General features: G+C 40.7%; 1 protein-coding gene across 4 annotated transcripts in view; it reads right to left on the minus strand.

Annotated features, from left to right (window-relative positions):
* Window positions 1–18,191, minus strand: part of ccbe1 (collagen and calcium binding EGF domains 1) — a 49,218-nt gene that overhangs the window by 11,591 nt on the left and 19,436 nt on the right. For 3 of the 4 annotated variants that reach the window (XM_086300998.1, XM_086300996.1, XM_086300997.1), the window contains 6 exons: window positions 8,883–8,935; window positions 8,573–8,707; window positions 8,191–8,328; window positions 2,126–2,235; window positions 1,020–1,125; window positions 307–446 (listed from right to left, as the gene is read on the minus strand). In XM_086300998.1, coding sequence (XP_086157124.1) covers window positions 307–446; window positions 1,020–1,125; window positions 2,126–2,235; window positions 8,191–8,328; window positions 8,573–8,707; window positions 8,883–8,935 — 682 coding nt within the window. The remainder of the gene's footprint in view (window positions 1–306; window positions 447–1,019; window positions 1,126–2,125; window positions 2,236–8,190; window positions 8,329–8,572; window positions 8,708–8,882; window positions 8,936–18,191) is intronic. The other variant, XM_086300999.1, reaches the window with a different exon arrangement.

Below are 18,191 nucleotides of genomic sequence, written 5' to 3' on the forward strand. Positions count from 1 at the left end.
TGTTGTGGGCCTTGCAACATTCTGAAGTCTATACAGAGTCAGGTCAGAGGTCAGTCCAAGTATTCACAGATCACAACCCTTTAGTTTTCCTCTCCAAGATGTATAATCACAACCAGCGGCTTATGCGTTGGTCACTGATTATTCAGAATTATACCCTACGCCGTGGTGGTGGGGGGGGGGACGTAACAAAGACAAATTGGATATAAAATGCTGCGAGGCTGTTTGTTTCATCCAAGACGAACGTTAGTTTTTCTTGTTAAATTCTGCGTAAATTTTTAATTGTAAAACAGGGATTTAATAACTGACCACAGGTCCCCGAGGGCCTCGTTTGATGTGGTACAGGTCGGGTGTTGGTCCAATGGGTCCCATTAAGCCTCTGGGGCCAGGTGGTCCAGGGGGCCCCGTCTGTCCTGAAATTCCTGGAGGGCCTTCTGGTCCTGGATCTCCTGAAGTATTACACACTGATATGAGTGGGTAGGAAACAACTGAAGAGATTACACACACAGACTCTGCATAATAGATGCTTCTTAGCTGTACTAGAGAGATTTCAATGTTAAGATGATGCCAACAATGCCTATATTATATGAGGAAAACCTGCACTGTGTGCTAACATTGTTTAAAAGAGGGATGACCACAAAAACACCCTGAAGTTTGGATTTTAGCTTTTCAGAGGTTTACAATTTGAGGTTACCTATAGTTTGCAGTTAAATATGGTACAAATATTAATTCTCTATTAACAGGTCAAAATTAAAAGTTGTCCAATGCTTTGAATTGTGAAAGCTAAATACTCATGTATTTTATTGATTATTATTGATTAATGCATTTTTACCATGCTGTAAAAAGTGCATTACCCCAGTGTGGGCTTAAACCTACTAATAGCATAAGTGCTGTCAGTAATATTTTCATGTAAGGTGTGCCTAAATGCATCTAGCCTATCAGTACTTCCAACATTTTGCTTAACGTCATGACTTCTTCATAGAGGCTGGTGTTCTCCCGTAGAAACTGAGGCTGTGTCTTACCTGGGAGTCCAGGGGAACCTGGAGGCCCTGGTAAAGACATAGGTGATAGGAGTTTTTCACTCGTCATCTGCTCAGGGATGCCAGCACTGTTTGACAGCAAAGCCATCTTAGAGGAGTTACGAAAGAAAAAGAAGAAATGGTTGAATAACACTGTAAATGCCATGGAAAGTTAACTAAAAATTGCTGAATTAATTAAGCCCTTTTTTAAGCTGATTTGGAAGTTATAAGATAAGATAAGATAACCTTTATTAGTCCCACACGTGGGAAATTTGTTTTGTCACAGCAGGAAGTGGACAGTGTATATAAAACATACAAATATCTGACTGTACAATTATGCATTTAGTTTTAAAAACAGTTTTACATACAATGACTCATAAAAGCCTGCAATGTCAAACAGGAAATGAAACTTTCACCCTGGAGGGCCAACATAAACTAAAATTAAGCTAAAATTTTATTCTTTAAAGATTAAAGTTGATCATCTATCTGCACCACAGTATAAGCAGTAACCCAGCCAGATGGAAGGCCAGGCAACCCCTCTGCATTATTCAGCATGACCAGGAGCTTTCCTGCTCCTGTATACTAAGTAGCATCCTTGAGGAAAAAGTTATCTTTGATCTGAGTAGAACATCATGTGGAGCTGGTGACCCCTGGGGGTAATACCTTAAAGACCTCACCATGCTGCCAGGGCTGACAAATCAGAATTCATGCAAGACGCAGAAGCATCTGTCCATGCTGGCGCGCACACACACACACACACACACACACACACACACACACTCACACACTCTGAAAGGTTGTGGTTCACCTGCTGATCAGTAAAAATTATACAAGACTTTAGCCTGTGACCTTGGGTACAGGTGTTCAAACTGAGGGTTCCTAACCTTTCCATGATATGAATAAATGAAATCTTTACTTATTTTTTTCTGAAACTTTAAAGAACATCTACATTTTTATGTTTATTTTATTAAACAAAAACAGTTTTTTGAGTTCCACAATGAAAACTAACATACTGCTGTCATGCACATGTGTAGCTCAGTTTGCAAGATTTGTGATATTTCTGTTGAGTTTGTGGGTGAAATGGACCAATCCAATGCGCACTTTTTTACCTTCTGTTTAAGCTGTAGGACAGACATCTTAATTTGGTAGAAATCATCACACGTGGCTGAGCAGGTTCCAGTATTCATGACATTATCAGACTTCTCAAAGAGATGTACTGCTGGGAAATGGGAAAATGTTTATGTTAACATAATGCTTTTCTTAGAAAACTGTCCGGAAAACAGACTTTACTGAAGAAGCTACATCTGGCTGCTCCCTTATTCAACAAGGATCACCACAGTGGGAAGCTCCACATTTTTGATTTGGCAGATATTTATGTTGGATTCTCTTCTTGACGTAGCCCCCAAAGGGAATTGTGTCTCTTCCTGGGACCGAACCACGTATCTTTCACTTGCTTGTCATAAAGTGTAAACCAAAAGCTATGCTTTGGGAAAGTTAACCTAAAGCGTATGATTCAGAGCTGTGTTAAATTGACCACATAAAGGGAAACTACAATTGTTATTACTGTCAGGTTACATTAAATCTGTCGCCAAAACAGTCTAATAATTTAAATAGTGTTGTTATGTTCAGCAGTGCTGCCTTCGTAACTGTTCGATGGGTTTCTGATAAGCTGTGTGAGCAGAGTGAGGGATGAGTGGCTTATGTTCTGAAGGCAAAAGCAGCAAAACAGTTATTTAGTCTTATAGTTCTGTTTGTGCTTTAGTCTTTTCAGAAACAGGTATTAAAACCTGAAATGAGGAAACTATTCATGAACCAGTTCTGACTTTATTCTGATCTGATTTGTACAACCGGATAGTGACTGCTTTCTTTGTGTGATGAATATAAGATTGAGCAGTTTTGTTCTCGCAAACACTCTCTTTTTTAATAACTGGGGAAAAGCAAATCCACTAGCGAAAAGGTACATTAACCATTGTGGGTGATTTACTGAACTAAAGTTGGCAGGGGGCTGTAAAAAATGAGTCAGTCGCTGGAAAGTGCAGAATTAAAATGAGTTCAGAGTTAACAATGTGATTTAATAACATATTGTTACAACTGAAAATAACTACATGTCTTTTTTTCTTACTTTCCTTTCCACTTTTTCAGCTTTTTGCTCGTTCGTCCAGATTAAAACGATAATATCTTTTTCTTTTTTTTGCCTGTCCCGTTTGGCTCTTTTGCCATCAGAATTATTGTCTAAAGGCCCAACGGATTTACTTTACCAAATGGACCATCCCAGCCTTGCCGTAATGGTCTATTTGATTCACCTTTTTTTTTTATTGTTTATTTTATTTTATTTTCACTTGCTGAATACGGGACAGATTTGACTGGGGAAAAGAAAGGGGAGAAAGAAAGAGGGAAAGAAAAACAGTGGGGAAAAGGAAATGTGATAAAGGGCAAACAACAAAAACCAACAAAATAAGCAGACAAAAAATACATATATCAATCACCTCGGGTCCGTTCTTCGTACCTCGCTAAGTAAGTTAGCTGGATTTGATTGTTGACGATTTCGCGTGATCTTGGATCGTTCGGTTCTCCGAAGCTCATCCGGGACTTGCTGTCATAGCAACAGATCCGTAAGCGTAAACCTGCTCGGGAGCAGGCTTACTTTATGTAAACAGGATTAGATCGCGACCACTCAGGTATGTCCGCTTCATTTATATGAAAGCAACAGCGATATTTCACCACTGTTTTACCATAAATAAATATTATCAATGTAACTAAAGATAATGCAGCACTTGATCCATTTATTGATTTCACACAGATACATACAGGTCATTTCCTAAAAAAAGGGAAATGTACTATTAATCATCTTATTACATGTATGTGATTATTACAGATGTAATTCATATTTTAGAGTAGTAATTGGAAATTACTTCGTGTAATCAAGATGGGAGACCACGGCTATAAAAGCGAAGGTGGATTTGGGAAGTCTGTCGCAGTCATATCCTGTCCGTTTACGCGAGCCACCCATTGCGGAAGGTGCAAGATTGATAAGGAGAGTTTTCAGAATTCAGCGTATATTGCGGGATAGACAGGATCCTTTAGCTCAGCGCGACAGTGTGCTCATAGAGAGATATCGATTTTCCCGTGAGGGTATTATTTACTTAACCAACTTGTTGACGAGGGGGTGCAGGACCACCACCTGTCTTTTGTTGCTCTGCCCTTTTCTTGGTTGCCGTTATAAACAAACAGATTATTTCAGGGTCTCTTTTCAAGAGACTAAAAGCAATATAAGTGATAAATATTACCATTCTGTAGAATATTCTTATATTTCACTTTTACTTGTTCCCACTGATCAAGCACACACATCCATACATATGCAATAATACTAAGTGCAATAATCCTTTCTGTCATCGTTGTATTTTTACTCAGTTGTATATAGTATTTGTATTTGTATTCTATTTTTATCTTATTGTATATTTATTTTATTCTACTGTATATAGTATTTTATTCTATTCTGTACAGTTGTGTACTGTATTTATTCTTATTGTATTCTAATTTTTGCCTCATAACTTTTGCACTGTCCACTTCCTGCTGTGACAAAACAAATTTCCCACGTGTGGGACTAATAAAGGTTATCTTATCTTATCTTATCTTATGTTCTAGTGGGTCCTGTTGTGGCTCTAATGTGAAAGAGGATATAATATAATATAATATAATATAATAAATTTACCCTACCGCCTACTGGTGTTGGCCAGAGGGGCCGATGGCGCGATATGGCAGCCTCGCTTCTGTCAGTCTGCCCCAGGGCAGCTGTGGCTACAACCGTAGCTGCCTCCACCAGTGTGTGAATGTGAGAGTGACTGAATAGTGGCATTGTAAAGCACTTTGGGTGCCTTGAAAAGCGCTATATCAATCCACTCCATTATTATTGTTATTATTATTAAATTACTTACGAGTTTAATTTGTCAGCAACTTTCTGCCAGCCCTCTCTCCTTGCTTTTGCAGCCTTTGCAGTGTTCCCTTGCGTTTTAATTAAACTCTGAAACTCCTGAAATCCCTCACTCAAGAGTTCTTGCTCTGCTGCCGAAAAATACTGAGCGCGCTCCTTCGACATTTTCGCCGACCAATCAGAGGGTTGCCGATCAATGTTTCTACTATCGATGCATAGCCCCTGTTAAGCCACCCAGTGATCTCACATTACTTCATCCAGCTATACTAATCGTCAACAACAGGTGTGTTCGAAGAACCGGAATAGTGAGCTCAAAGTTAGCGCGATGATTTGATCTTGGATGTAGTAAGCGAGGTACGAAGAACGGACCCCTGGATCACCTGTTGAGAAAGAAAAAAGAAAACAAGCAGAAGAAAAAAAAGAGCAACATAATAAACAACATCATGATGATCTACACTCAACAAAAATATAAACGCAACACCTTTGTTACTGCTCCCATTCCCCATGGGATGGACGTAGAGACCTAAAATTCATTCCAGATACACAATATAACCATCCCTCCCAAACAGTGGTCACAAATCAGTCCAAATGTGTGGTAGTGGGCACATCTGCTATATTGAGATAATCCATCCCACCTCACAGGTGTGCCACATCAGGATGCTGATCTGACATCATGAGTAGTGCACAGGTGTACCTCAGACTGCCCACAACAAAAGGCCACCCTGGAATGTACAGTTTTTTTGCGCTATTGGGGGTCTGGGGACCCAGAACCGGTCAGTATCTGGTGTGACCACCATTTGCCTCATGCAGTGCAACACATCGTCGCATGGAGTCTATCAGATTGTCAATTGTGGCCTGTGGAATGTTGGTCCACTCCACTTCAATGGCTGTGCGAGGTTGTTGGATATTCGTGGGAACTGGTACACGCTGTCGTATACGCCGGTCAAGCACATCCCGAACATGCTCAATGGGTGACATGTCCGGTGAGTATGCTGGCCATGCAAGAACTGGGACATTCTCAGCTGCCATCTGCCCTGAACAATGTGAACCATGATTCATCCGTGAAGCGCACACCTCTCCAACGTGCCAGACGCCATCGAATGTGAGCATTTGCCCACACAAGTCTGTTACGGCGACGAGCTGGAGTCAGGTCAAGACCCCGATGAGGACGGCGGGCATGCAGTTGAGCGTCCCTGAGACGGTTTCTGACAGTTTGTGCAGAAATTGTTTGGTTGTGCAAACCAATTGTTCCAGCAGCTGTCTGGGTGGCTGGTCTCAGACGATCTTGGAGGTGAACCTGCTGGATGTGGAGGTCCTGGGCTGATGTGGTTACACGAGGTCTGCGGTTGTGAGGCCGGTTGGATGTGCTGCCATGTTCTCTGAAACGCCTGTGGAGACGGCTTATGGTTGAGAAATGAACATTCAATGCACGGGCGACAGATCTGGTTGACATTCCTGCTGTCAGCATGCCAATTGCACGCTCCCTCATTGCTTGTGGCATCTGTGGCATTTTGCTGTGAGACAAAACTGCACATTCCAGGGTGGCCTTTTGTTGTGGGCAGTCTGAGGTACACCTGTGCACTACTCATGATGTCAGATCAGCATCCTGATGTGGCACACCTGTGAGGTGGGATGGATTATCTCAATATAGCAGATGTGCCCACTACCACACATTTGGACTGATTTGTGACCACTGTTTGGGAGGGATGGTTATATTGTGTATCTGGAATGAATTTTAGGTCTCTACGTCCATCCCATGGGGAATGGGAGCAGTAACAAAGGTGTTGCGTTTATATTTTTGTTGAGTGTATGTGAATATAACAGTAAATACTAAATATTAAACATTATTGTGCAGCACGTAAGATCGACAGTGCACAGTGTGCTTTGAGGTAGGAGCCAAAAAGGGTGTAGTTTGTGTGTGTGAGCTCCCGTGTGTACACCTGTGAGCATGGACGCGCTTGTATAAAAAGGTTCCTTCATGTGTGTACACCTGTGAGCATGGACGCGCTTGTATAAAAAGGTTCCTTCATGTAAAGATCTGTTAGAGGGTGTGGGGGGGCCACAGCCCCGTCCTCCAGGGCATGAAGCAGGTATGGAGGAGATCAAGACTCCAGACATCCAGAGGCCCTCAGAGCACAAGAGACCAAGGAAGACCAACAGAGGGGCAGCTGCACGATATCCCAGAAAGAGCTGAGGAGAACCCCAGATGAGGGGTCACTCAGCAGCCGCGGAGCAGAAGCCAGGGGGGGTTGCAGTGCCAAGAGGCCGGGGGCACCCCACCCCCGAAGTGGCCCGAGTGAGCCCCAGGCTCCAAGCCCCGACAAGCAGCCACCAGGAGTGAGCCGGTGTGTACCTGGACGCCCACCCCCGGACACAAAGAACCACCAACGCACCGATGTTTGAGGGCGTCTGCCACTGGCAGGGGGAGTGGTGGGGAGAGATAGGCCTCCATACCTTGGAGGACCTGGGATGTCCCTAGAGAGGTGGTGTCTGATACCCAACCTGACATATAGACACAGACATACAGGCACACACAGATACAGACATCCATTCCCACCCTCATGCTCTCATATGCAATACATAAAACGATAATATCTAATCAATAAACTTGCACATACCTCACATTCCTATGGAAACAAAGCCCATAAAAAGCACACTGTAGCTCTTCTAGTTTGGTCTCGAGCCTGTGGTTGAATGGTGAAACTGTCTGGATATTATTTTCCCCCACTATATTACAAAACAGCGGGACATAAAGTGGCAGCATGATGTGTACCGCAGTTTCTCATTCTCCAGCTTTTTGCTGAACTATAGTATGCAATGGAAGATGAACACAAGGGAGGAAGTAACAAATCTTTAGCACTTTACTGCTTCATTGCAACTGAATCTGAGGCAAAATAAGAAAAAAATGGTTTTTTATCGCCTAGAACATTTGAGCTTTCTTCAAATACACCCAGCAAATCAGGAAAGATCAGGAGTCAAAGGGGCAGCAGCACGTTGAGGAGACAGAACCATTCTGACATGCACAAGGGTCGAAGATGTCTAATGACTCCCAGGTGTCTGTGTTTTGCAGTACCCCTCCTCTTCCTCCGCCTCCCTCTCTCGCTCACATACACCAATAACAAGCTGTCAGCTTCACGTCACAGTCAGAGGTGCCCTTGAATAAAGACAAAATGTCAGTCTCTTTATTCAAGGGCACGTCTGACTGTGAGGTGACCTTGGCTGAAGAGAAAATGTCAATCTCACCTCTCTCCCCCTTGGTGCATGTTTTCCCATCTTCTTCCAGGAAGTAGCCTTTCTCACACTCACACCTGTAGCTCCCCACAGAGTTAATGCAGATCTGAGAGCATGCAGTCATGTTTTTGTCTGCGCATTCATTGATGTCTGCATCATGCGGTGACAAGAGGGAGATAAAAGAAAGACAAAGTGTCACTTCGGGTCACTTGGGTTTTACTGACAAGCACAACCTCATGATAATTTAAAGAAATATATATAAAAAATATTCATCGTAAGGTATTTTGTCTTTGTACAAAAGGAGCACAGGCTTCTTTTAAATGACCGTTAAGATCAAATAATCAAACATTATTTTAAAAGATGACACTGATTAATATGTATGTGGTGTACCCACCCAGACAATAGGGCTTCTCTCGCCTTCTGTGACGCTCACGGTCATAGCGATAGCCGGGGTAACAGGTACACACCACTCTGCCGAAATGATCGGTACACTGCTGCTCACAGGGGGCGCCGGCGCATACGTCATAGTCTGGACATAAATGAAGCGCTTTGTCAGTATGAGCAAGAAAACAGAAACTGAGCATCTCAGATCCATCTACCATTAAGTTTTTATTATTACATATTATAAGACTAAAGACTGGATGGGTTTGGGAAGAATTCCCAAAATAATCAGAGAAGCACAGGAGAGATATCCAGTTTCATACCTTCAGGAATGCACTGGCCCAGAACAAACTTAAAGCCCTTGCAACACTTCTTTCTGTAAAATATCAAAGGAACATGTGCATAAGAAGACAAATTCACTACTTTAATACCAAAGGTGTATTTACATAAAATATACAGTACTGTGAGAATATACAGAAATGAGCTCCTCTTTTTCTCTTTGTATTTTGCTTCCAAGGAACCAGACTTACAATTCTTTTAAGTGATCTTGAGCAACACTTCTTCAGGTCGAAAAATGCTTTTCCGCTCATGTTCAGTCCACTCCTTGTACCCGAACATTTTCAGAGGAATGTTTTCGGTGTGTTAAGCCTAACACTGACCTATGAATAATTAAAGTATTACAAAAGGCCCCTAACATACAGGGATGAACCAATGTTTTCTCTACAGATAACAAAAATATTAACAAAGAACAACATTTAAACTGTACCTTTGGGCATTTTAGCAACCTGTCCCAAAAGATATAATTTGTCCCTTTCCTTAGCTGAATCGACAACAAATGCCAAAGATAGCACAGTCTGACGGGTATAAAATACTGTAGTACTTCAGCACCAATAAAACAATTACTTAAATGGAATGCTTATTGACCCTCTTAACACTGACCTATGAATCACTGAAACATAAAAAAGGCTCTTAACTTACAGGATGAACCAGTGTTGTTTTTACACATAACAGAAAACTTAGCAAAGAGCCAATTTCAAATTGTATCTTTGTTACTAGTCTGTTGTAAGAACACATAATTTGTTTCCATTTCTTTAGCTGATTGAATCCATGAAACTCCCAAAGATAACACAGTTTGACAGACATACAATAGTATTTTTTGCACAATCAAGTTGATTCCCAAAGAGCTATTAGCTGAAACGCTGCCATATTGTAGCATAATGTACAGTGTGGACTTAAAAAAGTGGACAACTGGAGAACAAAAGAAGATGTGGCAGGCCTTAAAAATGATCTACAGCAGATGAACAGTATCTAAAAGTCATGTCCTTAAGAAATAGGAAAAAATCCAGAAAACACATGACACAGGTCCTGAGAGACATGTCAGGTCCTTCAGTTGATCCATCTACTGTTGACTAAAGCCTCATTAGAAATGGTCTCAGTGTAAGGGTGGCTGTTGAGAACCCATTCCCCCAGGGAGATGGGGAGAAAAGGCTGAGGTATGCCAAATTACCCAAGAACTAGACTGAAAATCATCGGTAACAGGTCTGATGGAAAGATGGATCCAAGTGTAAGATTTCTGGGTCATAAATATATGGAAGACATCAGGAAAGAGGTAAAACAGTCATTTTCTATAGCCATCTGCTTGGCACTCTGTCATGTTTAGGACTGCAACAGCGATCTTGTGAATGCTGATGGAACGTGTTGACAACACTATTTAAAAGCATCTGATTGGCGACACCTTCATTTTTCAGCAAAATTATCCCAAACACACTGCCAGTGCAGTAAAAGCATACCTGGAAAAAAAAACACACACAAGGAGCACTGTCAGTCATTGATTAGCCTCCTCAGAGCACAGGCCTCAGACTTATTACAGCAATGTGGGATCATCTTGACAGAGAATGAAACAAAAAGGCAGCCAACATCCAAAGGAGACATTTGAATGTCCTTTAAGAAGCTGGGAGAACTATTCCTGAAGACTGCTTAAAGAAATTAGAAGAAAGCTCGCTAAGAGACTTCAGGCTGTGTTGAAGAATGAAGGTGGTCATACCAAACACTGACTTTCAAGCTTTTAAGAAAAGTAAAAACTAAACTGTTCCAATATTTCAGGCTGTTTATATGAACGTGTTTGAAGAAATCTAAAACTAATTTTGTTATGCACGCACATGCACACATAACCACACACACACATAACCACACACACACACACACACACACACACACACACACACACACACACACACACACACACACACACACACACACAAACAGCTGTAGGCAGATCTCGTTGCTGTGTCTGTTTCTGCATGTTTGCTCAGGTCTAATTACACTTCTTTGAATTTCAACATAATTCAGAGGACTGTAAGTTGACTATGGTAGTTTTTTATTTAAAAAAAACATTTGTGACTCTTCAGGTTTCCACAGGAGGAAATTAACCTGCAAAAACCAGATTTGAACCCTTACCTCAAACTTAACACTTTAACTCATGCACAAGTGATTATCATACAAAAGGAACACTCACCACTCAAGAGATTCTTAATGGGGAAAGAGCAGGCCATGTGTAACGCATCTATGTATAAATTCAAATATGGTGCACTGATGTATTTTTCACTGAGTACATATGATTTGCTGGGTTGTTGAATTGAGTGCAGTGATTCTGAACATCAGAGAGAGGGGTTTTAGCACATAAATGAGGTACTGGTCAGTTCCTGAAATCAGTCAAGATGACCACCATTGTTGATCTGCATAGTATGAAACATACTGACTGAGGAACAGATCTATGCATGTACCACACACACACACACACACACACACACACACACACACACACACTGGACGCTGTCACAGAAGCGCTGATTAAGACAACTGGCAACTTCAAGAGCTGCTACTCTTATTAATCTTTCCTTGTCATATTTGTACTGTAAATCAGTTTGTAAAGCAGGTATGAAATTATTGTACAGAAAACATATACAGCAGATCTGTGCACATCTGTCTTTCAATTTATGTTGATTGCATCCCAGCATACTGAATGTTGGGAGAAGCTTGGATTTAGACACCCCGAGAGAGTAGATCTGAGGATGGCTTCCTGCGTGACCCAATATCGCATGTCGTAATAACATCCCCCTGAGGGCAGAAGGCACTTATAGCAAATAACCAGCTTAGCAAAATAACCAGGGTTAGCTGAACAATCATGAGAAAACAAACATCTATGTCCGTCTCCAAAGGATCACGAAAGAGGCAACAGCATCCCATGGAAACTGGATCCCAAGCTGTGTTCAAGTTCATTTTTACTGAGCTGCATCTTTTGTTTTATTAAATTAGCATCCAGTGAAATGCTGATTATCTCTATCATTTTATACCTCGCCGTACTGTCTCTCATTATATTATTAAATAAACATGTGTAATTGCACTGGTATTTGGTTTCCTTGCTGATAAAAAAGCACTTTAAACACAACTAAGTATTATCTGACATTTTCCATTTTTACAAATTGGCTAAATGTAAATTACTGATTTATTATGACACCACTTGGTTAAACATTTGTATTTTGACATGTGTGGACACAAAAACTAAGAGATAAAGGGTGATGGTAAAGACATGACCTGTCTAAAAGTTAAAACAACATGCTTTGTAAAGACATGGGATGATAGATGCTTGGGTTTAAGGTTGGTGCACTAAGGCTATAAAATACCCTCAAACTATCCACATGATTTATTTCCTGATTGTGAAAAATCTGCCACAACTCCTTAATGGAAGTCCTCAGAGATAAATGGATAATACATGACAACAAAAAATGTACATGCCATATAGTGAAGTACATGCTCAAAAACGAATGCACTGTGTTGATATTACTGCTCATTTCTGTCAAATTCCTACATTGTGTAGTGGTTAGGGTTGTAGCTAGTGTTTGTAGTCTACACAAGTGTAACACTGAAGCGCTGAAGTGCTGGGATTAAGTGTGATGACGGATACCTTAACTGTTATAAATGCAGCATGTACCAAGACAACTCCTGATTCACCAAAAACTATTTAGCAATTTACCTCTGCTCCTCTAACACTGTTTAATAGCAGAAAATGCTCTTATCCTAATCACGCTCCACACTTGGGGAGAGTCAGGGATCACGACATGAATGCTTCTTTGCTCTCTTACCAACAACAACTATTAAGGAGTTTGTGCACGGCCACTTAACCACAAAGCACTTTATGATTCAGCACACAAAACAAAACCCCGCCGAGTTTTGACGCACAGAGCCTTGGCACTTTTCGCAACAACAGCTTCTCTCCCCTGCAAGCCTGCCGTTCGCTCATGTGCTTCATGCAAATCGGCAAACAAATTTGAAACACATGTGGATTTCATTCATATTCATGAGTGAAAGAACAAGGGAGAAAGATTTCCCAGGTGCATTCATGCCACTTTTCTACAAGAATATCAGGGAGTCACAGGCCTGCACACGCACAATGCCCGCATGTTGTGACTGACACTTGATTTCACACACACTAGACTGTGAAAACCTGCACTTATTCAGAGTGATCAGGACAACACACAGCCTGTTTGTTTTGTCACCTGTGCCTTTTTCTTCACCACAAGGTTATTTAAATGTGCTAGTAATGCATATCTTCTTACAGGGGGGCCCCTGAAATCTAGACATAAACTAGTCTGACCTCAGTTACCCGAGGTGAACCATAAGCACTCTAATTACCTTATAAACAGAAGCCCTTCCCTGAACCAACACGGTGCACCCAGCTTGGCCTGGCAGTGCCTTGTGACACACTAATTCACCACAGCACACAGAAGCATCAACGTGAACATTTGGATACAGCAAGAAGTTCAAAAAATAAATCGATCATCGCTTTACAAAAAAGGAAAAATAGCAAACTGAATGGTAACACACTCACACACAAACACACAGCTGTGAGACAACACATGCACTCTGCTCCATGGAGGCTTATTTGTCTAACATTGCTGCCAGTGATTCTGCATTCCTCACAAGAGAAGAGGTTTCTTAAAGTGAAGAGGATGCAGCTTCTGTACTCAGATTAGCCTGATCGTGCTAAAAAGAGTGGGACATAAACGAAACCACCGTTATGACCATATAATGACTACCAGGATTTTCTGTTTTTCTTGGACTTGTGTTTATATTAATTAAAGTCTCGGTAGCTTGAAGAGACAAAACAAACAAACTGAAGACACTGATGACATTTTCAATAGTGGAGCTTTTACAAATGACTCATAAATAAATAAAAGGATGGCTACAATCATAAAAACAAAAGAACACGCTAACAGAAACATATCATTAATATACAAATGCATATAACCATCCACAACAAAACTTATTTCATCATCTACCCCATTTGACGGACTTCTGATGCAGCTATGGTTTGTTCTATGAGGTTCTTCCTAATTAGTTTAGATTTTTAGGCAAAGCTTCAGAGTAGAATAAAAATATTATGACTGTGGATGTGGGTTGTGAGTCTGATTGTGAGTAAGGTTACCTTACACCCTGACCTTCCAGAGACTCTCTGTACTTTGAAAACATTTGGTGATAAAACACCGATCTACAGTTTCTACATTAGAAACTAAAATGATCTAAAAAAAGGCAGAATTTCAGGTCTGAACTCAACACGAAACACAAAACAAAACAGACTTTATTGATTGTTTATATTTCCACTCTTTTCAGATCTTTCACACATTGACCAGTTGAATATGTATATATTATTTACACGTGTAATTTGACATCTGTGAAGGTAGTGTACATAGGTAAGGTAAACTACATAGGTTAGTGTAATTTGTTCATCGATGTTGTGTTTTCATGTATTTCTATTTGTTATTTGACCTGCCCAGGGACTGTTAAATTAAGTTAAATCTGGTACAATGCATCGTTTTCCTTAGGAGATTAATGTTTTTTGTATATGGTCCCTGACAACTAAAGAGGGAAAATTAAATGGAGTGAACGTGAGTGGCTGCCAAAGAATAGCTGATATGCTGGTTATTCTGACAATAACTTTCCCCAGCCCGCTGAGTCCGTATCTGATGATCAGTCTCAAAGGCCTCTGATAATTTGCCACGCTAACTGAACCTTCAGACTATTTATTCTCTCTGGATCGCAGACATTTTTCCATTTTTTCTCCTTTTACCTCACTCTTTGGCACTTTGGCACAGTCCTTTCAATTTCTAGTTTCTTTGAATTCTCTTCACTTTTTACTTGTTTCATTGCACCACATCACCGCCATCAGCACCGTCTATTCGCCTCACAGTCTGCATGAACGTGCTATGTGTCGTGAGATGCTAGTGTAAATACAACAGGACCTCCTGTTTATACTGCAATGAATCTGGTGTGAGCTTTAGTCAACTGATTGTTGTGGAAAACCTGCAACACAGGACTTTGCGTGGTTGCACAAAACCATCTGTTAAATCAGATGTTTCCTCATCAACAGTACCTCTGCCCAAATTCTTTTTCAGTCTTTCAGTCTCATGTTTGGACCGCAAGAGCTTCCTCTTGCAGTTCTTTCAGAAATATTCTCCTGCAGCCGCCAGTTTCTAATCTAGATCCCAAACACAGACCTCTGAAATGTTCACAAAGCAACTGTTCTGCAGACATATTACATGCTTAGTATTCCATGCCGTTCATTAACAGCTCACTTTCACCTTTACTGCAGGATCCTCTGCTGTTTAGCAGAATTTTCAAGCTCTAGCCGATATCATCACTCCCTCACTCAGCTATCAGATGCTTTAAAAATAAGCTATAATAAGAAGTTTCCAGTGAGCACTAATTTAACAGTAAGTGTAGGGGTTGTTGAAGTGTTCTGCAAAGACACCAAACTGAGGAACTTGTCCAAGTGTTTAACCCTTATCTTGAAGAAAACCAGACTTGAGTGAATGATTGTGACATGACAAGAGTAATAATTCTCACAAATTAGCAGTCAGAGGTAGTGACATGAATGTTATGAATGACATCTTTTGTTAATATTAATGTTACTGAGGTAAACTCTAAGAAATGTGTGAGGGTCAGAACTGGAGCAGTAATGGGTCACATTTCTTTGGATCAAGCTGACAGTACTTGAGCTTTGTTATGTGCATTTATGAGCAAACTCTTGGTATAAATATCTGTCCTTCGAGGAAGGAAACAGAGGACAAGGGGATAGAGTCCTCTTTAAGCCAGAAACATTCAATGTGTGTGCTCAGATGTTCGACCTTTACACTCGAGCTTCATTTTTATGGCAAAGGTTTAGCTTAGCAGCTGTTTGGGCTCTTGTGTGCTGCAGACACTTCCTGGATGTTATATCACGATTCAGTGTGTTTTTCATTTAAGATTCGCAGAACAGTTAGAAGAAAGAGAGATGGCATATACGTAGGTCCTGAAAAACTCTTGCGGATGTTTTCCATATTTGTATATTGCTGGGAAGGTTGGAGCATTTTATTATGTCTAGGATTCTCTGGAATCTCTGTGTATCTAGCTTTCTCCAAATATTTTAACGAAAACAGCCACTCCCTTCAAAATATTCCAAAAAAATTCCCTCCCATTGATGAAGAAACAAGGAAAAAAACAACAGTAATACCAGATATTGCCTCAAAATGAAGTGAAACCTCAGGTCAACCGAGGCCTGCTCCCTTCATGTAGTCATCACAGATTATAGTTACAAATGCAGACAAATTCAGCCACGCAGACACAGGCGCACAGATAAAGACATAAGACTCTCTCTGCAGCTTCAGGGACATCACGGTGTAATATAAACCAGTTTTTTAAGGCCTCCTGGTTTGGACGTGTGTTTCTGAGCTTCATTTAGATTATGTCATTTAGAAATAAAACTCCGGCATGTCACAATGTGTCTTATTTCTGCAAACATGCAATAGCTGTCAAGACAAACAGTGGCTAAGGTTCAGCCAACGCGTTACAGCCAGACAAAACTAAAGAACATTAAGAGAGACAGTTCCGTCTGCCAGTGCTGTATCCAAAAAAGGGGGGAAAATTCTCCCTGATGAAAATGATTTCACAGGAACACATAAAAAACAAACTACGGAGTGCATCTTCCAAATGCCTGGATACCTTTGTGTTTTCCAAACCTCCCACTGAGAAAACAAAAGACTCTTGGAAAGGTCATTCTTTCTGCTAAAAATAATACACTCAGAATGAAATAATCAGATGGTTGCAGACCATAATTTTCTCTGTAGCAGCGAGCAGGGGATCTTAACATTCTTTCTTTGCGTCTGTTGCTCTTACTTCAGCTTCAGCTATCTCCAATTATTATCACTTATTATAATGTAATTAAAGGCAACTGTTTGGAAAAACCATAAAAGGTAACTGAGCTTGGAAAATGTGTTTTTCCACTAGCTGATATATGTCTGGTAGAAGGAGGTTATTACCAACAGCAGTTGGAGCATGATAACCTCTAAACCCACTGTGTAGTCTAAGTTGACATTGCATAGACTGTGGCATCCAAGAACAACTCAGCTGTTCAAGGTTACAAGAAAAATAAATTAACCATGTCTGGACTATACTAGGGTGACAGATGTGCAGAAAATTATTGGCCACTGCACTGTTTTCTGCTGACACACCTATAGCCTAACAAAAGAGTTCACTTTAAAATTTCCCTAACAATTCGGGTTTAAAGAGTCACCTGGAAGAGCAGGTATCAGGGCAATGCAAAAGAGCATCCGAACAGACGCCCAGACACTCAGCCTTGGCTTTTCATCAAATTATGTGTTTTGGCTAAAACCTTTTTTATAACAATGTGGCACACAATCAACCCTCTGGAATCTGCAAAACTCTAAATATGAGCTTAAGTATCACAAAAGAGCTGTGTTATGTATTATACAAGAAGCGCTATGTTTGGATCTTCACTGCAAATTGCATGATGTCATATAAAAACACTGCATTAAGTAAGCTTGAGTGCGATGTCCTGCGCTTACTGGGAACGGCCTAATCCAGAGCTTGAAAGGGAATGGTATTAAAACCTCAAGCATATCCAAGACTCAGAAATAATAATTTCACTTGTTTTATGGGAAGCTAAATCCTAATGCTACAGAAAAGAAGGGAGCAAGCCGCATACAGAGACTGTGAAGGCTGAAACTTGGAGGATAAGTAAGAGCAGGTCTGAACATCAATTCAACCGGGAAAATAAAAACTGTTTAGATTAGACTCACCAGCCAATTCAACCCAGTACTTGCTAGGTTTAACGAATTAAGTGTCCACTGAGTGTATTCGCACATACTGTATATCTGCTCAAATAAAAATGATGCCTCATTTGATCACTAGCATGGTATGTTAACTGTCTGAACTCGTTGCTCACAGCCTGTTACAGTCGCACAGATCTGGTACACAGCTAAGGTCTCTCTGGATTGGATTTGTGCAAATGTATTGCTCAATTTCATGGCACTTATTTCAAACAGCTTAATTTTTGCCCTTTTGTTTTCATATGCTCTCTTGTGACACGCTGGTAACAGAGAGGCTTAGTAAATGAAGGAAAAATGCGAAAATCTGCTTCCAGAGCTCTGTGTAGCAGCAGAATATGTTGCTTTTAATTACATGAAAGTGTTTCATTGTGGTTAGAGGAAACTTTCAACATTTTGACAAGTGCACTTATTTATCTATGTGCGAATAAATGAAGAGTGAGACATCTTTGAAGTCTGTACGAACATGAA

The sequence above is a fragment of the Aulonocara sp. 'chitande type north' Nkhata Bay genome, linkage group LG7, assembly GCF_057382095.1.
Source record: "Aulonocara sp. 'chitande type north' Nkhata Bay isolate Kocher_YH1m ecotype deep benthic linkage group LG7, A_spYH_male_GT1.1, whole genome shotgun sequence".
NCBI classification, from domain to species: Eukaryota; Metazoa; Chordata; class Actinopteri; order Cichliformes; family Cichlidae; genus Aulonocara; species Aulonocara sp. 'chitande type north' Nkhata Bay.